Source organism: Rhinichthys klamathensis, unplaced genomic scaffold (assembly GCF_029890125.1).
Source record: "Rhinichthys klamathensis goyatoka isolate OS25496 unplaced genomic scaffold, OSU_Roscu_1.1 h1tg000074l_1, whole genome shotgun sequence".
Taxonomy (NCBI): Eukaryota; Metazoa; Chordata; class Actinopteri; order Cypriniformes; family Leuciscidae; genus Rhinichthys; species Rhinichthys klamathensis.
The window spans coordinates 79,837-98,315 of NW_026606617.1; the positions used below are offsets into that span (position 1 = coordinate 79,837).

The 18,479-nt window shown below is 38.8% G+C and overlaps 1 protein-coding gene across 5 annotated transcripts in view; it reads left to right on the forward strand.

Moving 5' to 3' along the window:
• Positions 1–18,479, forward strand: part of daam2 (dishevelled associated activator of morphogenesis 2) — a 97,896-nt gene extending 79,417 nt beyond the window's left edge. For 3 of the 5 annotated variants that reach the window (XM_056250739.1, XM_056250737.1, XM_056250740.1), the window contains 12 exons: positions 1,489–1,596; positions 1,988–2,017; positions 3,679–3,785; positions 5,116–5,200; positions 5,311–5,417; positions 7,037–7,125; positions 9,387–9,555; positions 9,894–10,001; positions 10,120–10,180; positions 10,661–10,792; positions 15,721–15,891; positions 18,194–18,479. In XM_056250739.1, coding sequence (XP_056106714.1) covers positions 1,489–1,596; positions 1,988–2,017; positions 3,679–3,785; positions 5,116–5,200; positions 5,311–5,417; positions 7,037–7,125; positions 9,387–9,555; positions 9,894–10,001; positions 10,120–10,180; positions 10,661–10,792; positions 15,721–15,891; positions 18,194–18,409 — 1,383 coding nt within the window. In that variant the 3' untranslated portion in view covers positions 18,410–18,479. The remainder of the gene's footprint in view (positions 1–1,488; positions 1,597–1,987; positions 2,018–3,678; positions 3,786–5,115; positions 5,201–5,310; positions 5,418–7,036; positions 7,126–9,386; positions 9,556–9,893; positions 10,002–10,119; positions 10,181–10,660; positions 10,793–15,720; positions 15,892–18,193) is intronic. The other 2 variants (XM_056250741.1, XM_056250742.1) reach the window with 1 other exon arrangement.

Here is an 18,479-nt window from a genome sequence, read left to right on the forward strand (position 1 = left end):
TTAGATAATTTAAAAGTACAAACTTAAATGATCATAAACATATATTGCTCATGTCTGGGTGAATAGTATTCGCTGAGTTTTGTTTAAGTTTAGAGACGTGCTCCAGAAAAAAAATTCACGAACACGGAGAAGCAGAACACACACCCTGTTTATTTTCTTTATTTTACAAAAGCACAATATTTTATTTCGATTGTAGGTGGGCACATAAAAAAGTAGACATTTAACAGTTTATTTTTTAATATGTCTTAACTCTGTATGACCAGAAATGATGGAGTAGTTTAAGTCTATTTTTCTGCTATGTGAAAAAAATCTGCCAAAACGCACCGGTGCGTTTGCCGTCCCCAGAGGGTTAACATGCGGTGACAATGGCGGATGCAGTTCAATATTACTCTTTTTCAAGAAATCACAGAAAGATGAGCGAGAAGGAGAAAAAGAGTCATCTACATCTCACGTTTCCACGAGGAGACAGCGAGTGAAGCGGCAATACCGAAAGATTGTGTCTCATTATAACAGCGGAAACAACTTAAAATACTCTTGTCATTTATGGCATAAATTTTGGTCATGCAGATAAGAGTGAGACATCCTTCGAAACTGTAGGGTCTATTTTTATTTGTGTACACTCACAATGCAAACAAAACATTGTGCTTTGTAAAATAAAGAAAACAAACAGGAATGCCGCTTTCTGCCATCATGGTTTCCTATCCGTGAAGTTTGTGGAGCTTCTAGCAAGCTCTTGCGTGCCATCTGAACTCTTGTTTTAGGTTGGTGCATAGATCGTCTCTTCTTCTTCTGCTCTTTTTCCTGTTGTGGCAGTTAGCCATAGATATATATACACTAGATGTCGCCTTGGCTACGGCAGTTCATTAGAACGAATGCGTCAATAGAGCCGCCATCTTGGAACAGGGGAGCATCAGCGTCAATGTAGACAAAGGTCTAACGGAAATAAAATCACCATAAATCATCATGAATGCGATTTTCTCGTTTTTTTGGTTCGTTCCCACGGTCAGACATGTATTTATCATTGATTCCAGAAAAAAAAAAAAAAAATTTTTTTAAAAAACATTCTTCCTAGTTCAGATTTCATTCGTGTGAACATCATACACACCACAAAAGTCCGCCACCATCAATTAATTAGAAGTAAAGGCAGAGATAGCAGCGTTACCTAGCTACTTCCTATGACAAGACCCCTGTTCCAAGATGGCGGCGGTTTTGACGCATGCTTAGAACCCCAAGGTGACGTCTAGTGTATATGTCTATGGCAGTTAGCAAACAGTGTTGCATTAGTGTGCATTATCCCTTCTGGATTGGAGTGTGGATCACCTGTGACCAACTGTATTCATCGTCTGACTGTATTCACTATACCGTGACTGTTCAGGACGAATACATGTACCCTTACACCCCTAATACAAAATATTTTAAACTTATTTAAAATAACTTAAATTATCTGAGAGTAACGCTCCTTTGCTGATTATCTTCCTATGTTTGCAGAACAAGATCACTGGTACCATCTGGTATGAGATTGATGACCGAAGGCCCTTTAAGGTTCTTGACCTGAAGGACATTGAGAAGATGTTTTCAGCTTATCAGAGGCAGCAAGTATGCAAGTGTTGCACACAAGAGTTGTTTCTCATATTTATGGAATGATCTTCTGGAATGACAGCTTTTTGGAACCTCAGGCTTTACAGCAGTTGTTCTTTGCTGGATGGCATGTAATAGATGCCTTAGTGCTTTAAGCATGAAGTAGCGTTTTAGTTCATTTAGAGCAGAAATGCTGCAGATATGCTCTCAGGCCGAATATCAACAACATCAAAGAGTGATTTTAAACACAATAATCATGATTTCCTCAATGTTTTGATGTTTCTGAGGCCTGTGAGAATGTTTGCCGTAGTCCGCTCTGGCTGATTCTTCTGCTGCTTGAGTTGTTAACTTCTGCATGTGTTCCCGATGTTTTTGTTCTTTCTCTGTTGCTGTACCTCTGCCTGGCCAGGAGCTGCTCACTAACCAATCCTTCAAGCAGGTGAGTAGTTGCTCCGGTTAAACCTACTATACTGCCAGAACCTTTAGCCCAGCACACTGCACACCTTTAAGGGCTGTTTGCACCTGGTATTAAGATGCGTTTTGGTCAATCAGATCACAAGTGGACGACGCTAAATAAATACAGGTGTAAACGGGGTCTAAAATTGTTTGAGCTTGTCCACTTTCTACCACTTCCAGAGGTAGTCAAAAACACATTCGAACGTTGCTTTCGTAGTGTAAACGCTCATGTGGTCGAATGTGTTCAGACAGCCACAACAAAGAACATCAACTCTCCATCTACTGACCTAATGTGTGAACATTATAGGAAGCGCGCTAGCCAGACGGGATTTAAACTTTGTCAGCTGAAGACCCAAGTTTGGTTTTAAATACGTACCAAGCACGATGTTTCCTCGCCATTCCTGATTTCTAACACACACTCAGTGTTCGGCTGGTCTTTCGGCTGTCAGAGCAGAAACGAAAGCTGATTCTCTCTGTATGTTTTTCGTTGTCTCCTTTCACGTTTATATGTAAATTGCGTCCTTTAGATTGTAAGATCTGAAAAAGCCCATACATTTACCCACCCATAGACCCTCCCCTTGAAGAAATCAGGACAGAAGTGGTTGAAAGTGGACAAAAAAGATGGTTTAAAACACCCGATTTAAACGGGAATGTGTCTCCCTCGTCTACTTGTGATTCGATCGACCAAAACGCATCTTAATACCAGGTGTAAAAATGGCCTAAGAGCTCATCGAATTACATGTATCTTTTACATCTATCTTGGCCACTGTCGCCAGAGGAAATATGCATTAATATGACAGTTGGTTGAAAAGTCGGAATTAAAATCTTAAAGGAATAGGGCCTCTAATCACTGTATAATTTAGATGTATGGAAATAATTCTTCTGAAGTTTGGAACAACATGAGGTCAGAAAATGAATTTTTGATTGAGTCTTTCAGAGATCTTGCAATAGTAAAATCGTTCTTCTCGAACACCTAGAGTGAATAATTGGTGCATAATTATGACAATCCACTAAACTACTATGATAGCACAGTGTAATTGGCTAAATGACTGTAATTAGCACAATAAGCTAATTATTGAACATTATTACACAGATGTGAAACATGTAGATGAGGCTTGTTTTGGGCAGAAATGACCTTCCACCTAGCCTGCATTCTTCATGGTACTGCTTCGAGAGAATTGTGTGTTAGAAGTGTGCTTTCTTTGGAGCGCTGTGGAGTTACATGACCCGTGTAACCTCATCGAACATTCACAGCACAGGAAACGGTCTGGACCTATAAATAGATGTAAATGTTCTCGCTGAAACAGCCAAGCTTCTTTCAAGCATCTGTGGTTCTTCAGCTGCATGATCATTTCTGACACACTGTTCTCGATACTGGCCTTTTGAGAGACAAATGGAAAGTTACGCATATATTGTGTGTTTTATTCTCAATGCAACCATTGAAATGACGGATTCAGTTTTGAAAGACAAAAAACAATTGTTTATTAAAAACAGCGATGGAATCATTGTCTTGCTTGAAGTTTTGTTTTTAATCGTTGATATCTGTTTATTACATTTTTCAATCAAGAATTATTTTATACATTTCATTATTATAAAGAGGATCCAAACAGCCATGATGATAGTGGGTTTTCTCCTCTTCTGCAGAAAGAGACGGGATCAATGGATGACCTTTATCTAAGCTCGCGCAAAGTCAAAGAGCTGTCAGTCATCGACGGCCGGAGGGCCCAGAACTGTGTCATCCTGCTTTCCAAGTACGTACTTGTCCCTGAATCAGCACTGTTAGCATTTTGTTAATGGATATCCTGGATAACAGATGCTATGCTTATTACACTCTGAAAAGTATTTCAGAGGATCTGTTACCACAACTTGGCTGCAAGTTAGAATTTCTAGGTCTAGTTTCACAGACAGGGTTTAGATTAAGCCAGGATTAGGCTTTAGTTCAATTAGGACATTTATGTAGCTTTTATAAACGTACCTTAGAAAAAAACATTACCGGTCCGAATCTTGATACAAAACAATGGCACTGGCATTTAAAGATATGCAAGATGCTTTCAGTTAAAACGGCTCAAACATGCATTTTAGTCTGGGACTAGATTTAAGCCTTGTCTGAGAAACCGTGGGACTACAATACAAACTGTTTGAGCAACTTCATTTTTTAGAGTAATCAACTTAAATTTTTTACTTTGAATTCAAAAATTCAACTTTGTGTTTATGTTACCAATTATTAAGTTCTTCTAACTCAATAGTTTGTTAGTTGAGTTGCCATAACTTAAAAAACGATGCAAACAGTAAAAAAATGTTGTTGAGCCAACACATTATTTGTATCTTGTTTGAATGTTGTTGCGATGTTACTTTATAGTAGGAGATGGTGTACTGAAATGTTCTGTGACCCATTGCATACAATTTTAAGACTAGTCTTACTAGTCGTTTGTGTTAAAACTGGTCATAACTTATTTTAGTTACATACAAAAAGTAGATTTTTCTTTGAATCCGAAAACTAAGACAGATTGCCACTTGGCTAACTGATAGTTGATCAGACTAGTTCTTAAATTCATTATAAAATCTAAATTAGCAATTCTTAATGTAATACTGGATTAGTGTTTATTATAAATTATTTATTCGTGAACATGTTTTTTTTATTTTTTATTAACATGCCCTCATAATCTTACTTCAAAGAAAAGGTGAATTAATGTAGCCAAATCCAGGAGTTGATTTTAAAAAAAAAAACTTTTTTCAGCAAAGACATTCAGAGCTTTTCTTTGAGCTTAAAGAAAAAAACACATGTGAGTTTTGAAAGCAGAAAATCGTGCCAGTGCAATGGAGAAACAAGCTAGCTAATGCAATTCATAATGCCTTAATGAGGCCAGGAATAGATTGATCGTGTTCTGTGATGTGGACAGATTTTTATTGATCACAACTAAGCGGAGAGAAGATTGATTGAACAGTGATTGTTAGGCCATATCTAACCTTTTATGTCACATCATAGGATGATTTGACATACTATTGGTGTTTTTACTTTCTTAACAACATGTTAAAAATGAACAATTTACAGAATTAAGAAAGCCCTTTCTGTTCATACAGGTTAAAAATGAGCAATGAAGAGATAAAAAGAGCCATTCTAGAGATGGATGAGAGGGAAGAGCTGGCTAAAGACATGTTAGAACAGGTGAGTGCTTTGTTGGATTCGTCATTAAAAAAACTACTATGTTTTTGATTAGTACATTTAATGCTTAAGAGTAAACACTCTGTGTGTGTAAATGTATTGTACATTCACAGCTGCTGAAGTTTATTCCTGAGAAAAGTGATATTGACCTTCTGGAGGAACACAAACATGAGCTTGAGCGTATGGCCCGGGCCGACCGCTTCCTGTTTGAGATGAGCAGGTACACATGATTGAAGCTTAGGCCGTGTGTCCACCAAAGCGTTTTTCCACGCGCCTGGCGTATGTTTTCAATTGTTTTCAATGGGAGCGCCGCGTTTTTAGAACGCCATGAGCGTAACGAGGCGCTGAACGTTTTTTTTCACGCTGAAGCGCCGAGCGCCCGGCGTTTATACTGGTCGCCGAGAGTTGAAGAATGTTCAACTTTGGATAAAACGCAGCGTTCATCACTGTCACTTTTTACCCAGCCGTCCAATCACAGTGGAGGAGGGGCGGGGCTAATACCACACCGACCAACCGTCACAACATTCTTTCTGTACAACGACATCAACCAGCAGAGCTAACCGAACAAAATGGATGAAAAATAAATTTAGTATGAAACAAATTATCTGCGAAATCAGTTACAAGTTGAGACGTTTCGTTGCTATGATACAGAATATCCGCAGCACAGTTTACTTGTAACTGATTTCGCAGATAATTTGTTGCATACTAAAAATGTATTTTTCATCCATTTTGTTCGGTTAGCTCTGCTGGTTGATGTCGTTGTACAGAAAGAATGTTGTGACGGTTGGTCGGTGTGGTATTAGCCCCGCCCCTCCTCCACTGTGATTGGACGGCTGGGTAAAAAGTGACAGTGATGAGCGCTGCGTTTTATCCAAAGTTGAACATTTTTCAACTCTCGGCGACCAGTAAAAAACGAGTAAAACCAGTAAAAAAGATTTTTAGTTGATTTTGTGATTTATTTATTTTCTTTAGTGATTTTTTCCAGCATATTTTACCTCCAAAGAAACAGGCCACTGCAAAAATCTGTGGTTTCTAGAATTCCTCAAATTCTCTGTTCAGTCTCACATCACATCATACCATGGGAGATCCATCATTTATCAGAAAATCTAGGCAACATGCAAATCCAGAAAAGATGAATAAGCCCACACACATACATGAATGCAGTACATGAATGCAGCCATGATTGAACAGCATGTGTACTTGTATAAACGACATTGACATTTTGCAAAGCAACAACCTGCAAAGTAGTATATGTTTCCTACATAAGTTAAGGTAACTTACATACTTAGTGCATACATAACAGGATTGTTTTTTTTAAATATAATGTGTTCACGATTTTTTTGTCATGAGATTAATTTTCACTATTATACGGTAGGGAACAAGTACAAAAAAAAGAGTACGTAATCTTCAGATCAAAACGCAGGCAAAGAAGCAGCAAAAACAAGTGATAGAAGCATTGCGTAAAATAATGCGATCATCAAACATTAAACAGCATATAACATACAGCATATATGGAGCTTTTTTTAAATAGCGAGGAAAGAGTTACCGTAATAACCCCACCACCCCCATATCTCCTTACTGTAATGTGGACACAAATCTAAGTCTCTCTACCGTATTGCAAAAACACAAGCTATATTATACACTGTAATAATATGATTATTTATCATTGTAATGCATTATTGTTCAACTTGATCTTTAATGTAATAAAATTAAATGCAATTGATAATAATGGGAACCAGCAACATTTTTTTGTTTCCATTTTGGGATGAAATGTGACCCTGTATGGGATTCACCCCAGTGGCTGAAGCTGAATGATTTTGGCTATTTTCTCTCCACCAGAATCGACCACTATCAACAGAGGCTCCAGTCTCTTTTCTTCAAGAAGAAGTTCGCCGAGCGCCTAGCGGAGACAAAGCCCAAGGTTGAAGGTTGGTAGGTTTAGTGTGATGCTACTCGAGGTGTTTCTTTGCACATTAACGCAGACTCCCATTCAAGTGATAGAGGCCAGAAACTGTCCTGTAATTATGGGAGAAGTGAATATGAGAGCATGAGTCAGGTCTGGTGTGTTTGTGAGTGTGTGGCTCTTCTACTTGAATTTATCTCCAGTTCAAATAAAGAGCACTGTTTCCACGGAGGCTGTTTTGGAAAGCTGGCACATGTTGAGAGGGGAGAGTCGTTCTCATAAACACTGCTTTTTTTCTTCAAAGAGTTTCAAGCTTTTCATGAAAGAGTCGTGGCGTGCATGTGCTTACAAAGTTCTTTGGATGAACATAAGCCAGCCCAAATTCTGGTTCAAGACCTCTCTCTTTTAGCTATCCTTAAAGGGACAGTTCACCCCAAAACAAATATATTGTCCTCATTTAACCACCATCATGTCATTCTCTGTGGAAAAATGTTCACGGATTCCATATTCTGATAGACAGCCATACAATAGAGTTGTACGGAAGCGTATTGCATTCACTTGAAGAAAAAAATCTACTCTGTTTTTCTGAATTAATGAGTTAATTATCTCAGAATTACGAGATAATTTTTCATGGAAAAAAAGTTTTTGCTCTGTTTTTCTGAATTAACGAGTTAATTATCTCAGAATTACAAGATAATTTTTCATGGAAATTTTTTTTGCTCTGGTTTTCTGAATGAATGACTTGATCATCTCAAAAACTCAGAAATTCAGAAAAACAGAGCAAAAACTTTTTTTCCATGAAAAATTATCTCGTAATTCTGAGATAATTAACTCGTTAATTCAGAAAAACAGAGTAGATTTTTTTCTTCAAGTGAATGCAATACGCTTCCGTAGAGTTGTGTGAGAAACAGAATTAAATTTAAATTGAATTGATATTTACTGAAAAGATCACTTAACATATTGGTTATCCTCAAATTTACCAGTACACACACTCACCTCTAATATTGACTAATAAAAACTTTAACTCATACTGATTTACACAACCTCAAAGTGAACAGATAAAGGATGCTAAAATCCCATAGTTTCCCTGACTTGTCAATGTCATGCGGTGTCTACAAAACACAAGCAACAAGACTACGTTGATAGCAGTGTCTAAATAAGCTTTATAGAGCAGAGTTTGGGCACCATCCACACAGACAAAACAAATCAACCTCTCTGGCCCATCCTTGCACATTAAAATGTGTCAACAGGAAGGCATTTTGAATGTTTTAACATCCAGGCAAAGGAAGTCTAACTTTGGCTAAGATCCTCCGGGAAAACTTTTTTTTTTTTGTGGGAAAATTGTGGACAAGCATCAAAGTTGCATGCTCTTTCTGGTTCCCGCTGGAGCGACTGCTGTTATGCAACTCTATGATGGGAATTGTGAAGCAAAACTGGAGTTGAGACCAGTTCACACACTCACTAAAACATAGTGAGGTTAAACATCAGTTTAGTACCAGTATTGTTCAATAATTTCACACTGGGCTTCGTATGGATTCAGTTGTGGGAACCATAACTGAGAAAAGCAAGAGGTAGAATTAGATTTTCTTCAAAAACTTTTTTTTTTTTATTCATGTTGACATTACTCTGGGTTCTGATCTTGTATAATGAATCGCATCGAATCTTAGATGATTCCATCATCCAGCTCTGTTACCCATGTACTTACTATGTACTTATTATAGTAATTATAATTACTGGGTAATAACTAGGTACTAACCCTGAACCTACCCCTAAACCTACCCCTAACCCATGTACTTACCTTATATTAGCCAGTACTTTCTAGGTAAGTACACTGTAAGTACTGTACTGTAAAAGGAAGCGTTACCCTGACTTATTCCACATTTTCTGCACTTTCTGTGGAATGCCAAAATATTTAAGAAACAACATATGTTGGGGAATGTGTACAAATTTTCTGAATGACAGACGTTCCAATTATGCACAAATCTGCTGAGCTTTCATGTGGGTGTTTATAACTTAAAGGAATACTTCACCCAAAAATGAATATTCTGTCATCATTTACTTGTCTTCGTGTCTTTCCAAACTCGTATGGCTTGTGTTCGTATGGAACACAAAAGAAGATTTTGAAAAATGTTAGTAACCAAACAGTTGATGGGCCCATTTTTTTTTTACATACTGTGGAAGTCAATGGGGTCCATCAAATGTTTGGTTACCCATATTCTTGTGTTCAGCAATATGTTTCAGTAATATGTAGAAATTTTTGATGCATTTCCTCATTTTTTTTTTTAGCAATTCTGTGCGCGTCGCGTGAAGTGATGAAAAGCAAGCGTCTGACACAGGTTCTGGAAGTGGTTTTGGCTTTCGGGAACTTCATGAACAAAGGACAGAGGGGAAACGCATATGGTTTCAAAGTGTCCAGCCTCAACAAGATCGTGGACACAAAGTCAAGTATAGACAGGTCAGAGGTCAATGAAGAGGATCTATTTTTAGCTTGTTCAACTTTTTCAATCAAAGCATCTTTTGGCCTTTTCACTGCTACTTTGAACTGAACTGAATTCACTCAATGAATTGTTAAAAAATGTAGTCCTCACATGAGGCATTATATATGGGTTTTTTTTTTCTTGTGCTGTTTTGTAATACAATGTTTAATTGCATTTCTGTTTTCAAATAAGTTTGATGGAATAAATTGCACTCAGAAGATTTGAAGTGAATGGATTAATAACACTGGTATATTTGTTTCTTATTTCATTGCTTTAATCTTGAAATACATCATTATTCTATTTGCATTTTCAACAGGAACATCACCATGTTGCATTACCTGATCATGATCTTTGAGAAGAATTACCCTGACATCCTCAATATTCAACAGGACTTGTTCAGTGTACCAGAAGCTGCCAAAGTCAAGTGAGTCCCACCTTGCATATGTACTCTCTGTTATCATTATAATGTTTGTGGTGTGTGCTTAGGCTGTTTTGTGGATCAGTGTATGGTTCGAGACAGTTTTTGTCTTACTGTCCCACAGTCTAGCTGAGCTGGAGAAGGAAGTGTTCAGCATCAGGAACGGCCTGAAAGCTCTGGAGGCGGTGAGGCATCCATCATTTATTCCTGTGAACGGTTAAAAACCTTCTCATCAGAGACACCCCTCAAACATAGCTGACATACTCTTTATTTAGTATTTTTTTATTAGCTACCTAATGTTTTTCTGCTAGCGAAGAATCTTCTAGACATGGTCAAATATGATGCTCAAAACTAGTGTTCGACCGATATTGATTTTTTTGATTGCCGATGCCGATATCTTAGAGATATAAAGCCGATATATTTTATCATTTATATTTATTTTACTTAATATTTAATAAACTAGAAATAAATCATTTGAAAATGAATTAAAATATACATTTGTAAAATAAACAGTCAATTTAAGAATATTGCCTACTGAATAAGTAGGAATTTCCCAGGAGGACAGTTTATCAGTAAAAACAAATATTCTGTAGTAAAATTTATTTAGGAGGAGCAAAAAATAGAAAAAGATACTGTATATATAATATTTTTTCTGTTTACATCAGGAGTTACGATACCAGCAGAGCCAAGCATGTGATCGGGGAGACAAGTTTGTCCCAGTGGTCAGTGACTTCATCACAGTCGCTAGCTTCAGCTTCTCTGAACTCGAGGAACTACTCAATGAAGCCAAAGATAAGGTAACATCTTCTCTTAATAATTCAGTCACAATACCCTTAAATATCCAACCTAATAATACTTTTTCCAAAAGAGAGGGATTCATTTTAGCCAGATACAATCACACAAAGGAGTTCCTTGGCAGAGAGGGAGAGAAAACAAAAGGCCTGGATTGTTCCTTCAGTGCCTAGGGCTGAAAATGTTTTCTCCAACATGAGCTCAGAGTTATTGTTGAGGGCAGAACAGGGTCTTTGAGTGGGTCACAGGAGAGGAGCTTGGCGTTTTCAGGATGGGCCCAGCAGGCCTTCCCAACCCCCTTCCCCATCGTTTAGAGCCCTGCCAACCCTGTGCATGGAGCGGGGCCTGATATCTTAGAAGGAGGAAGGAATGAGAGAGAAAGAAAGAAAAAGACAGAGAGAAAAGAGAAGGCTTTGTATACTCTTCCTGGCTCGGCGTGATGACTTAAACATCACGGGGAATCCCGGCAGCCGGTCCTAAATTTCTCAGGGCTTTTTCCTCCAGGGGTTTGAGGAGATTTATTTCTTTTGAAATGTGGTTTGGTCTCAACCCCACCCCCACTATGGTATGTCCCCAACTCTCAAGTACATGAAAGAGAAGCATTCTGACAGCCATTGGGAACACTTTGAAGATGTGAGTGTGTTAGCAATCCATTTTGTGGTGGTGGAAAGTGTGAGTAGGGATGTGTTTTGGTCACTGGGCAGACTGACTTCCGAACTCCATTCCCCATAACTGAACCGTCGCTTTAACCCTTTCCACCATTTTCCAAGGTATTTATTTAGTAATGCCATAAAAGTTTGGAGAGACTTCATGAGAAATGGCTGACCCTGAAGCTGTATGAGCTGTGAGGACACAAAGGCCTCCCTGTGCTTTCCAGACAGATCTACCTCTTCCTGCTTCATTCCAAGGGTCAGAATTCAGTCTCCTGTAAGAAACCCCGTCCCCTGAGGTGGGTTAAAATTAACACAAACACTACGGCTGAGAACAAGGGAGGAGTATTGTCACCACTAAGATGCTGAAGATCTCTGCGGAGATAACTTGTGCAGGAGTTGTTGGGACTATCACCACCTGAAGCTTGAAATGTACAGTATGCAATTATTACTTTCTTTCCATAGTCTGCAGATACAGATCGACAGCTAAATGGTGTGATACCACCGGTTAAAGCTCAGTGGTGTAAACCAGAATTATTGATTCAGTTTCACGATTAAGCTAAGTCGTCACATTTATTTATATATTTCTTTATACAAAACAGATTGTTTCAAAGCAGGTGTTAATGTTGTAAAATTAATAAATTATGAAACGAATTAAATTTCAATCGTAAAGCAGCTCTAATGGAGTCATTAATTCTGCTCAGTTCTGTTGTCAATTCAGATCAAAAACTCTCAGTTGCAAAGTTTATCCAGCTCTATTCAGTTCAATTTAGATTCAATTCAGTTTAATAACCGTCAGTGTTGCAAAGTTAGTGTCATTATCCAGTTGAATTTGGTTCAAATTTACTTCTCATTCAGTGCCAGTGCAGTTAAATCAATAATGTTACTAAACATTAACCGTCCCCATAAAGGCTGACTCGGTTTGACTTCACATGGAGTATCACTTCTCGTAAGATAATTAGTGGCTTCATTGAGCTGAGGAGACGGAGACAAAGACTTGGCCAGAATCACAATGAGAGAGATGACAGTTAGAACTGAGATAAATGAGTTCCCCATGACAAATCTACTGTGGATGAAGGCTTGGTATATACTCTCTTGGCAGACAGATCTTCAAATGGCTTTAACACCTTGATATGCCAAACCACACTAAAAGTGGATAGCCTTGGGTACGTACATTCAGTTCTCCACAAAAGTTCAGCCACAGCATCTGTGTGCAAGTCAATTATGTAGCTCAGGCAGTAACTTATTAAGTCAAGATCGAAACAGCTTTGAAATGTTTGTTTCAAAACTCTAAAGCGTACTAATGACTGCTGTATCAGTTCTGAACAATCATTGCAAGCTTATGGCCCAATGCAATGATTTTGTCATTTCTGGGCACTCACAATGAACAGGATTTATCTCCCTGTCTTGGCATCCATGTGTATGTTTTGATGTCAAATGTAGCAGGGATTGACAATGCATTGAATATGTAGGATGGTGGAGTATAGAGCCTATGAAATGTCTATGAGATGTTTAAGAGATATCTTTGAGATGTCCATGAGATGTCTATGAGATGTCCATGAGATGTATTGGAGATGTCTACGATATGTCCATGAGATGTCCAAGAGATATCTTAGAGATGTCCATGAGATGTTTAAGAGATATCTTTGAGATGTCCATGAGATGTCCATGAGTTGTCTAGGAGATATTTTGAGGTTGTCTAGGAGATGTTTAAGAGATGTATATGAAATGTTTAAGAGATGTCTTGGAGATGTTCATGAGATGTCTAGGAGATATCTTGAGGATGTCTAGGAGATGTTTAAGAGATGTATATGAGATGTTTAAGAGATGTATATGAAACGTTTAAGAGATGTCTTGGAGATGTCCATAGCCCCTTTCACACACCGCGTTGATCCCGGGAAATTGCCGGGAAATTGCCAGAACGCCTTCTGTGTGAACGCAAACACGACCCGGGATTGATGCCGGGATCGATGCCGGGTTGGGGACCTAGTAACATTGCCGGGATCAGTCCCGGAACGCGCGCTGTGTGAACAAAAGCCGCGACCAATGCCGTGTCGTAATGATGACGCTGAAGTGAAGTGAAAGCAGGCTAGTGAAGCGGTATGTAATGCGCTAGTTTATGATCGAATCAGATAAAAAAATGCACAAGCGTGGTTTCTCCAGAGAGAAATCGCAGCTCATAAGCAAACTATACACGCTGCTGAGACATTACATGTCACATCAATGTCACGTGTCTTTACAGAATTTTTACGGGTTGTGTGTGAACGCGCTCTCTGATTCCGGAAAATCACTGGCAGTGTGAATGAACCAAAATCAAACGAACCCGGGTCAAATCCCGGGTCGCTTTATCCGTGTATTTTCCGGAATCTCTGTGTGAAAGGGGCTCATGAGATGTCTAGGAGATATTTTGAGGATGTCTAGGAGATGTTTAATAGATGTATATGAGATGTTTAAGAGATGTCTATGAAATGTTTAAGAGATGTCCATGAGATGTCTTGGAGATGTCTATGATATGTCTTGGAAATGTCTAGGAGATGTTTAAGAGGTGTATATGAAATGTTTAAGAGATATCTTTGAGATGTCCATGAGATGTCTATGAGATGTCCATGAGATGTATTGGAGATGTCTACGATATGTCCATGAGATGTCCAAGAGATATCTTTGAGATGTCCATGAGATGTCTATGAGGTGTCCATGAGATGTCTTGGAGATGTCTACGATATGTCCATGAGATGTCCAAGAGATGTCTAGCAGATGTCTTGGAGATGTCTATGAGATGTCTATGAGATGTCCATGAGATGTCTAACAGATGTCTTGGAGATGTCTTAGAGATGTTCATGAGATGTCTAGGAGATATCTTGAGGATGTCTAGGAGATGTTTAAGAGATGTATATGAGATGTTTAAGAGATGTATATGAGATGTTTAAGAGATGTATATGAGATGTTTAAGAGATGTATTTGAAATGTTTAAGAGATGTCTTGGAGATGTCCATGAGATGTTTAAGAGATATCTTTGAGATGTCCATGAGATGTCTATGAGATGTCCATGAGATGTCAATGAGATATCTTGGAGATGTCTACGATATGTCCATGAGATGTCTAGCAGATGTCTTGGAGATGTCTATGAGATGTCCATGAGATGTCTAGCAGATGTCTTGGAGATGTCTAAGATATGTCCATGAGATGTCCAAGAGATATCTTAGAGACGTCCATGAGATGTTTAAGAGATATCTTTGAGATGTCCATGAGATGTCTATGAGATGTCCATGAGATGTCTATGAGATATCTTGGAGATGTCTACGATATGTCCATGAGATGTCCAAGAGATGTCTAGCAGATGTCTTGGAGATGTCTATGAGATGTCCTTGAGATGTCTAGCAGATGTCTTGGAGATGTCTAAGATATGTCCATGAGATGTCCAAGAGATATCTTAGAGACGTCCATGAGATGTTTAAGAGATATCTTTGAGATGTCCATGAGATGTCTATGAGATGTCCATGAGATGTCTATGAGATATTTTGGAGATGTCTACGATATGTCCATGAGATGTCCAAGAGATGTCTAGCAGATGTCTTGGAGATGTCTATGAGATGTCCTTGAGATGTCTAGCAGATGTCTTGGAGATGTCTTGGAGATGTTCATGAGATGTCTAGGAGATATTTTGAGGATGTCTAGGAGATGTTTAAGAGATGTATATGAGATGTTTAAGAGATGTCTATGAAATGTTTAAGAGATGTCTTGGAGATGTCCATGAGATGTCTAGGAGATATTTTGAGGATGTCTAGGAGATGTTTAAGAGATGTATATGAAATGTTTAAGAGATGTCTTTGAGATGTCCATGAGATTTATTGTAGATGTCTATGATATGTCTGGGAAATGTCTAGGAGATGTTTAAGAGGTGTATATGAAATGTCTAGGAGATGACTAAGTAATTAAGAGATGTCTATGAAACAAAAGCTGTCACTGGGGAGGTACCCTTTCAAACGGTACTAACATGTACCAGTTAGGGACTAATATGTATATGTGTACATTTTTTAAAGGGTACCGCCCTAGTGACAGCTTTCGTACCTTTTTTTGAGAGTGTGTATTACCCAGCCTTAGCCAATAGCTACCTTCTCAAACATGGTACACAATAACATATCCAATTCATAGGTTGCCCCATATGTTGCGTTTTTTCCTCTGCATGCCTTTCCACTCATTTGAGTTTCTTTGCTTTTTCACAGCCTAAGTACACACTTATCCTCATTAGGTTATCACTCTCCTCTCTTTCCTCTTCACTCCAGTTCTCCAAGTCTCTGAAGCATTTTGGAGAGGAGGAAGGTCGCATGCAGCCGGATGAGTTCTTTGGAATCTTTGACATCTTCCTGCAGTCGTTCAGCGAGGCCCGACATGACCTGGAGAACATGCAGCGACGCAAGGAGGAGGAAGATAGGAGAATACGCATGGAGGCCATGGTACAATACACATTTACTGAAACAGCAATACTCAAAATACACACAGAGATGTTTACAGGACCCCGAGATAAATCTCATCTGGGTGATTTCACACTAGCTTGGAGGCCCTTCTGTCTTTGCAGCCTCTAATCGTTAACAGCTGGTTTTCTTGAGCTGTAACATGTCTTTTTTTGTTATTATGTTATGTTCCTTAAAGGGGTCATATAATGGCATTTTTGTACAAGCTAGTATGATTCTTTAGGGTCTAAATTAAAAGTTTGTAATATACTTTAATTACAAATTCTCATTAGTATTGTAAGAAAACACTCTGTTTTCAGCACGCCGTTTCAGTGCATATGACTTTAAATGATAATGAGCTTTGCTCACCCCGCCTCTCTGTTCTATGCGTACACCGTTTGTAACACAATAACACAATAACCATAACGCGTTGTTCAGTATAAACGTGGGATTATGAATTATATTGAGAACATCATACATAGAAAACATGCCGTAATGTACCCTGAGTGTAAACCTTAGACGCATTCATTGTGAAGCGTGCAGCTAGCGATTTGCAAAGATTAATATAAATATTAATATAAAGTTTAATAAAACGTTACACTCACTTCAGTTGTTCTAGAGGTTCAGCAGGAACACGAATAGCTGGTACCGATCCTTTTTTCATGAGCAGCTTCTTAGCAAATCCAGCTCACACTGACCCTCGTTTATAAAGCTGTCTGGTGAGAAATGATTCGCGCAAACATGAAAGCATTGACGTTGCTCGTGGGGAATATTCCCTTCGAAAACAAACTCAGCCACTGCGTCTTCAGCGGTTCGGATTTAGGAACATTAAAATGACTGCTGTGTTCGTTATTACACCCAAGAACAGAACACCACAATCGCTTAGACGCCATTCTGCTCATAGACAGTGCTCCAGCATATCAACAATGACTGCGACGGTCCGCGCAGACTATGATTGACAGCTGGCTCACGAGCGAGGGCGGGTCTGTGTTGAAACGTTGCTGTCAATCAACAATCGTGGGAGGGGCTTCCGAGCGTGTGACGGAATATTCTGTAATTTATGAGACGACACTCCCCCGCAATTGACGCCATGTTTTCACTGCTATATGGTAGGGGGCGCTATTACGCATCTTCTGAAAGAGTTCAAAATCTCTGGATCAAAACACAGGCAAAACAGCAGAAACAAGTGATAAAAGCATTGCTTATGCATGTTGTAGTCTTTGAAAAAAAAAAAGATTTTCTCAGTTTTTTGTTCAAAATGTTGCTTTTTTTTATGAAAATTATCCATATTCAAGTGTTGATAAAAAAAAAGCATGAATAATGCTAGATTTAAACATTTTTTAAAGCAGATTCTCTGTTCTTTCTTTTGATATATTGTATTGGATATTCATACAACAACATTGAAACAAGCCCTAGAGGTTTTGTGAAAATTATAAAAAAAATGCTGGCAGTGGCTGACAACTTAAAAGTTAAAAATCTACTAATTTCTTGCTGGGTCCCTCTCAAGGCCGAGATGCAAACACTGTCTAAACTGGATGTGTGAAAGCCATATATTCCAAATAAATTGCAGCCATAGCCACTGACACGACCAATGGTGCAAAGATGTAGGCGTTGGTCTCTTACTTCAGAGGCAGTTGCTTCATATCCAGATATATTTGCTATTGTGATGTCACAACGCTCCCAACATCCAAACAAGCCGCTTTTAGAACTTGGTTTAAATAAATGTTTTTTTGTTTTCATTTTAAGCTATGGGAAATGCAGGATGTTTTAAATGGTACAATAATGTCCTTCATGTTACCTTCAAAAAGCTTGCTGCAATTAAATAACATCATATTATGAATGGCTTTTCTGCAGGGCTCTTTTTCCTTTCCTCATGTGAAACAACACACAAATCCATCTACATTATCTAATAAATCATAACTGTTAGGACATGAAAATGCACAGCTTTGTCACTTTTACCATGTACATGAATTCGCATGCACTTCAACAAACACATTTCTCACACATGCTGTATGAGGGAAGCCATTCCACACGTGATGACAGCAGCGATGTAGTCGACAAGCCCTGGAGTAATTGCTAGCAGGACCCAGATGCAGACTTATTTGTTGTAGTCACTCATGAGACCATGAATCACCTCAGAACAGCTCTGCCATATTACGATAGCACATGTTTCGAGATTGACCGCTATCATATGAATAGGATATCCACTGATTAGTGTTTATATGAATTTAAAAGACAATATGATGCTGATAGCCTGTATGATCTCAGCTATTTGACATTGTCTCTGTTCATTTATCCATCCCAGCTGAAGGACCAGCGGGAACGAGAGAGACGAGTGAAGAAAAGCGCGGGCGGCAGTGTGTCAGAGGAGGTGGGAGAGTTCGATGATCTCGTGTCGGCGCTTCGCTCAGGTGAAGTCTTTGACAAGGACTCGAAACTTAAACGCAACCGCAAGCGCTCTGTCAACCAGCTGGCGGATGGAGGGGGTCGTGAAAGACCAGTCACCAAGGTGAACTATTGACCCCAGTGAATACAGTCAAAAGGAGACCAGACTTCCTATATTCACAGACTGACGGGGAACTCTCCTGAAA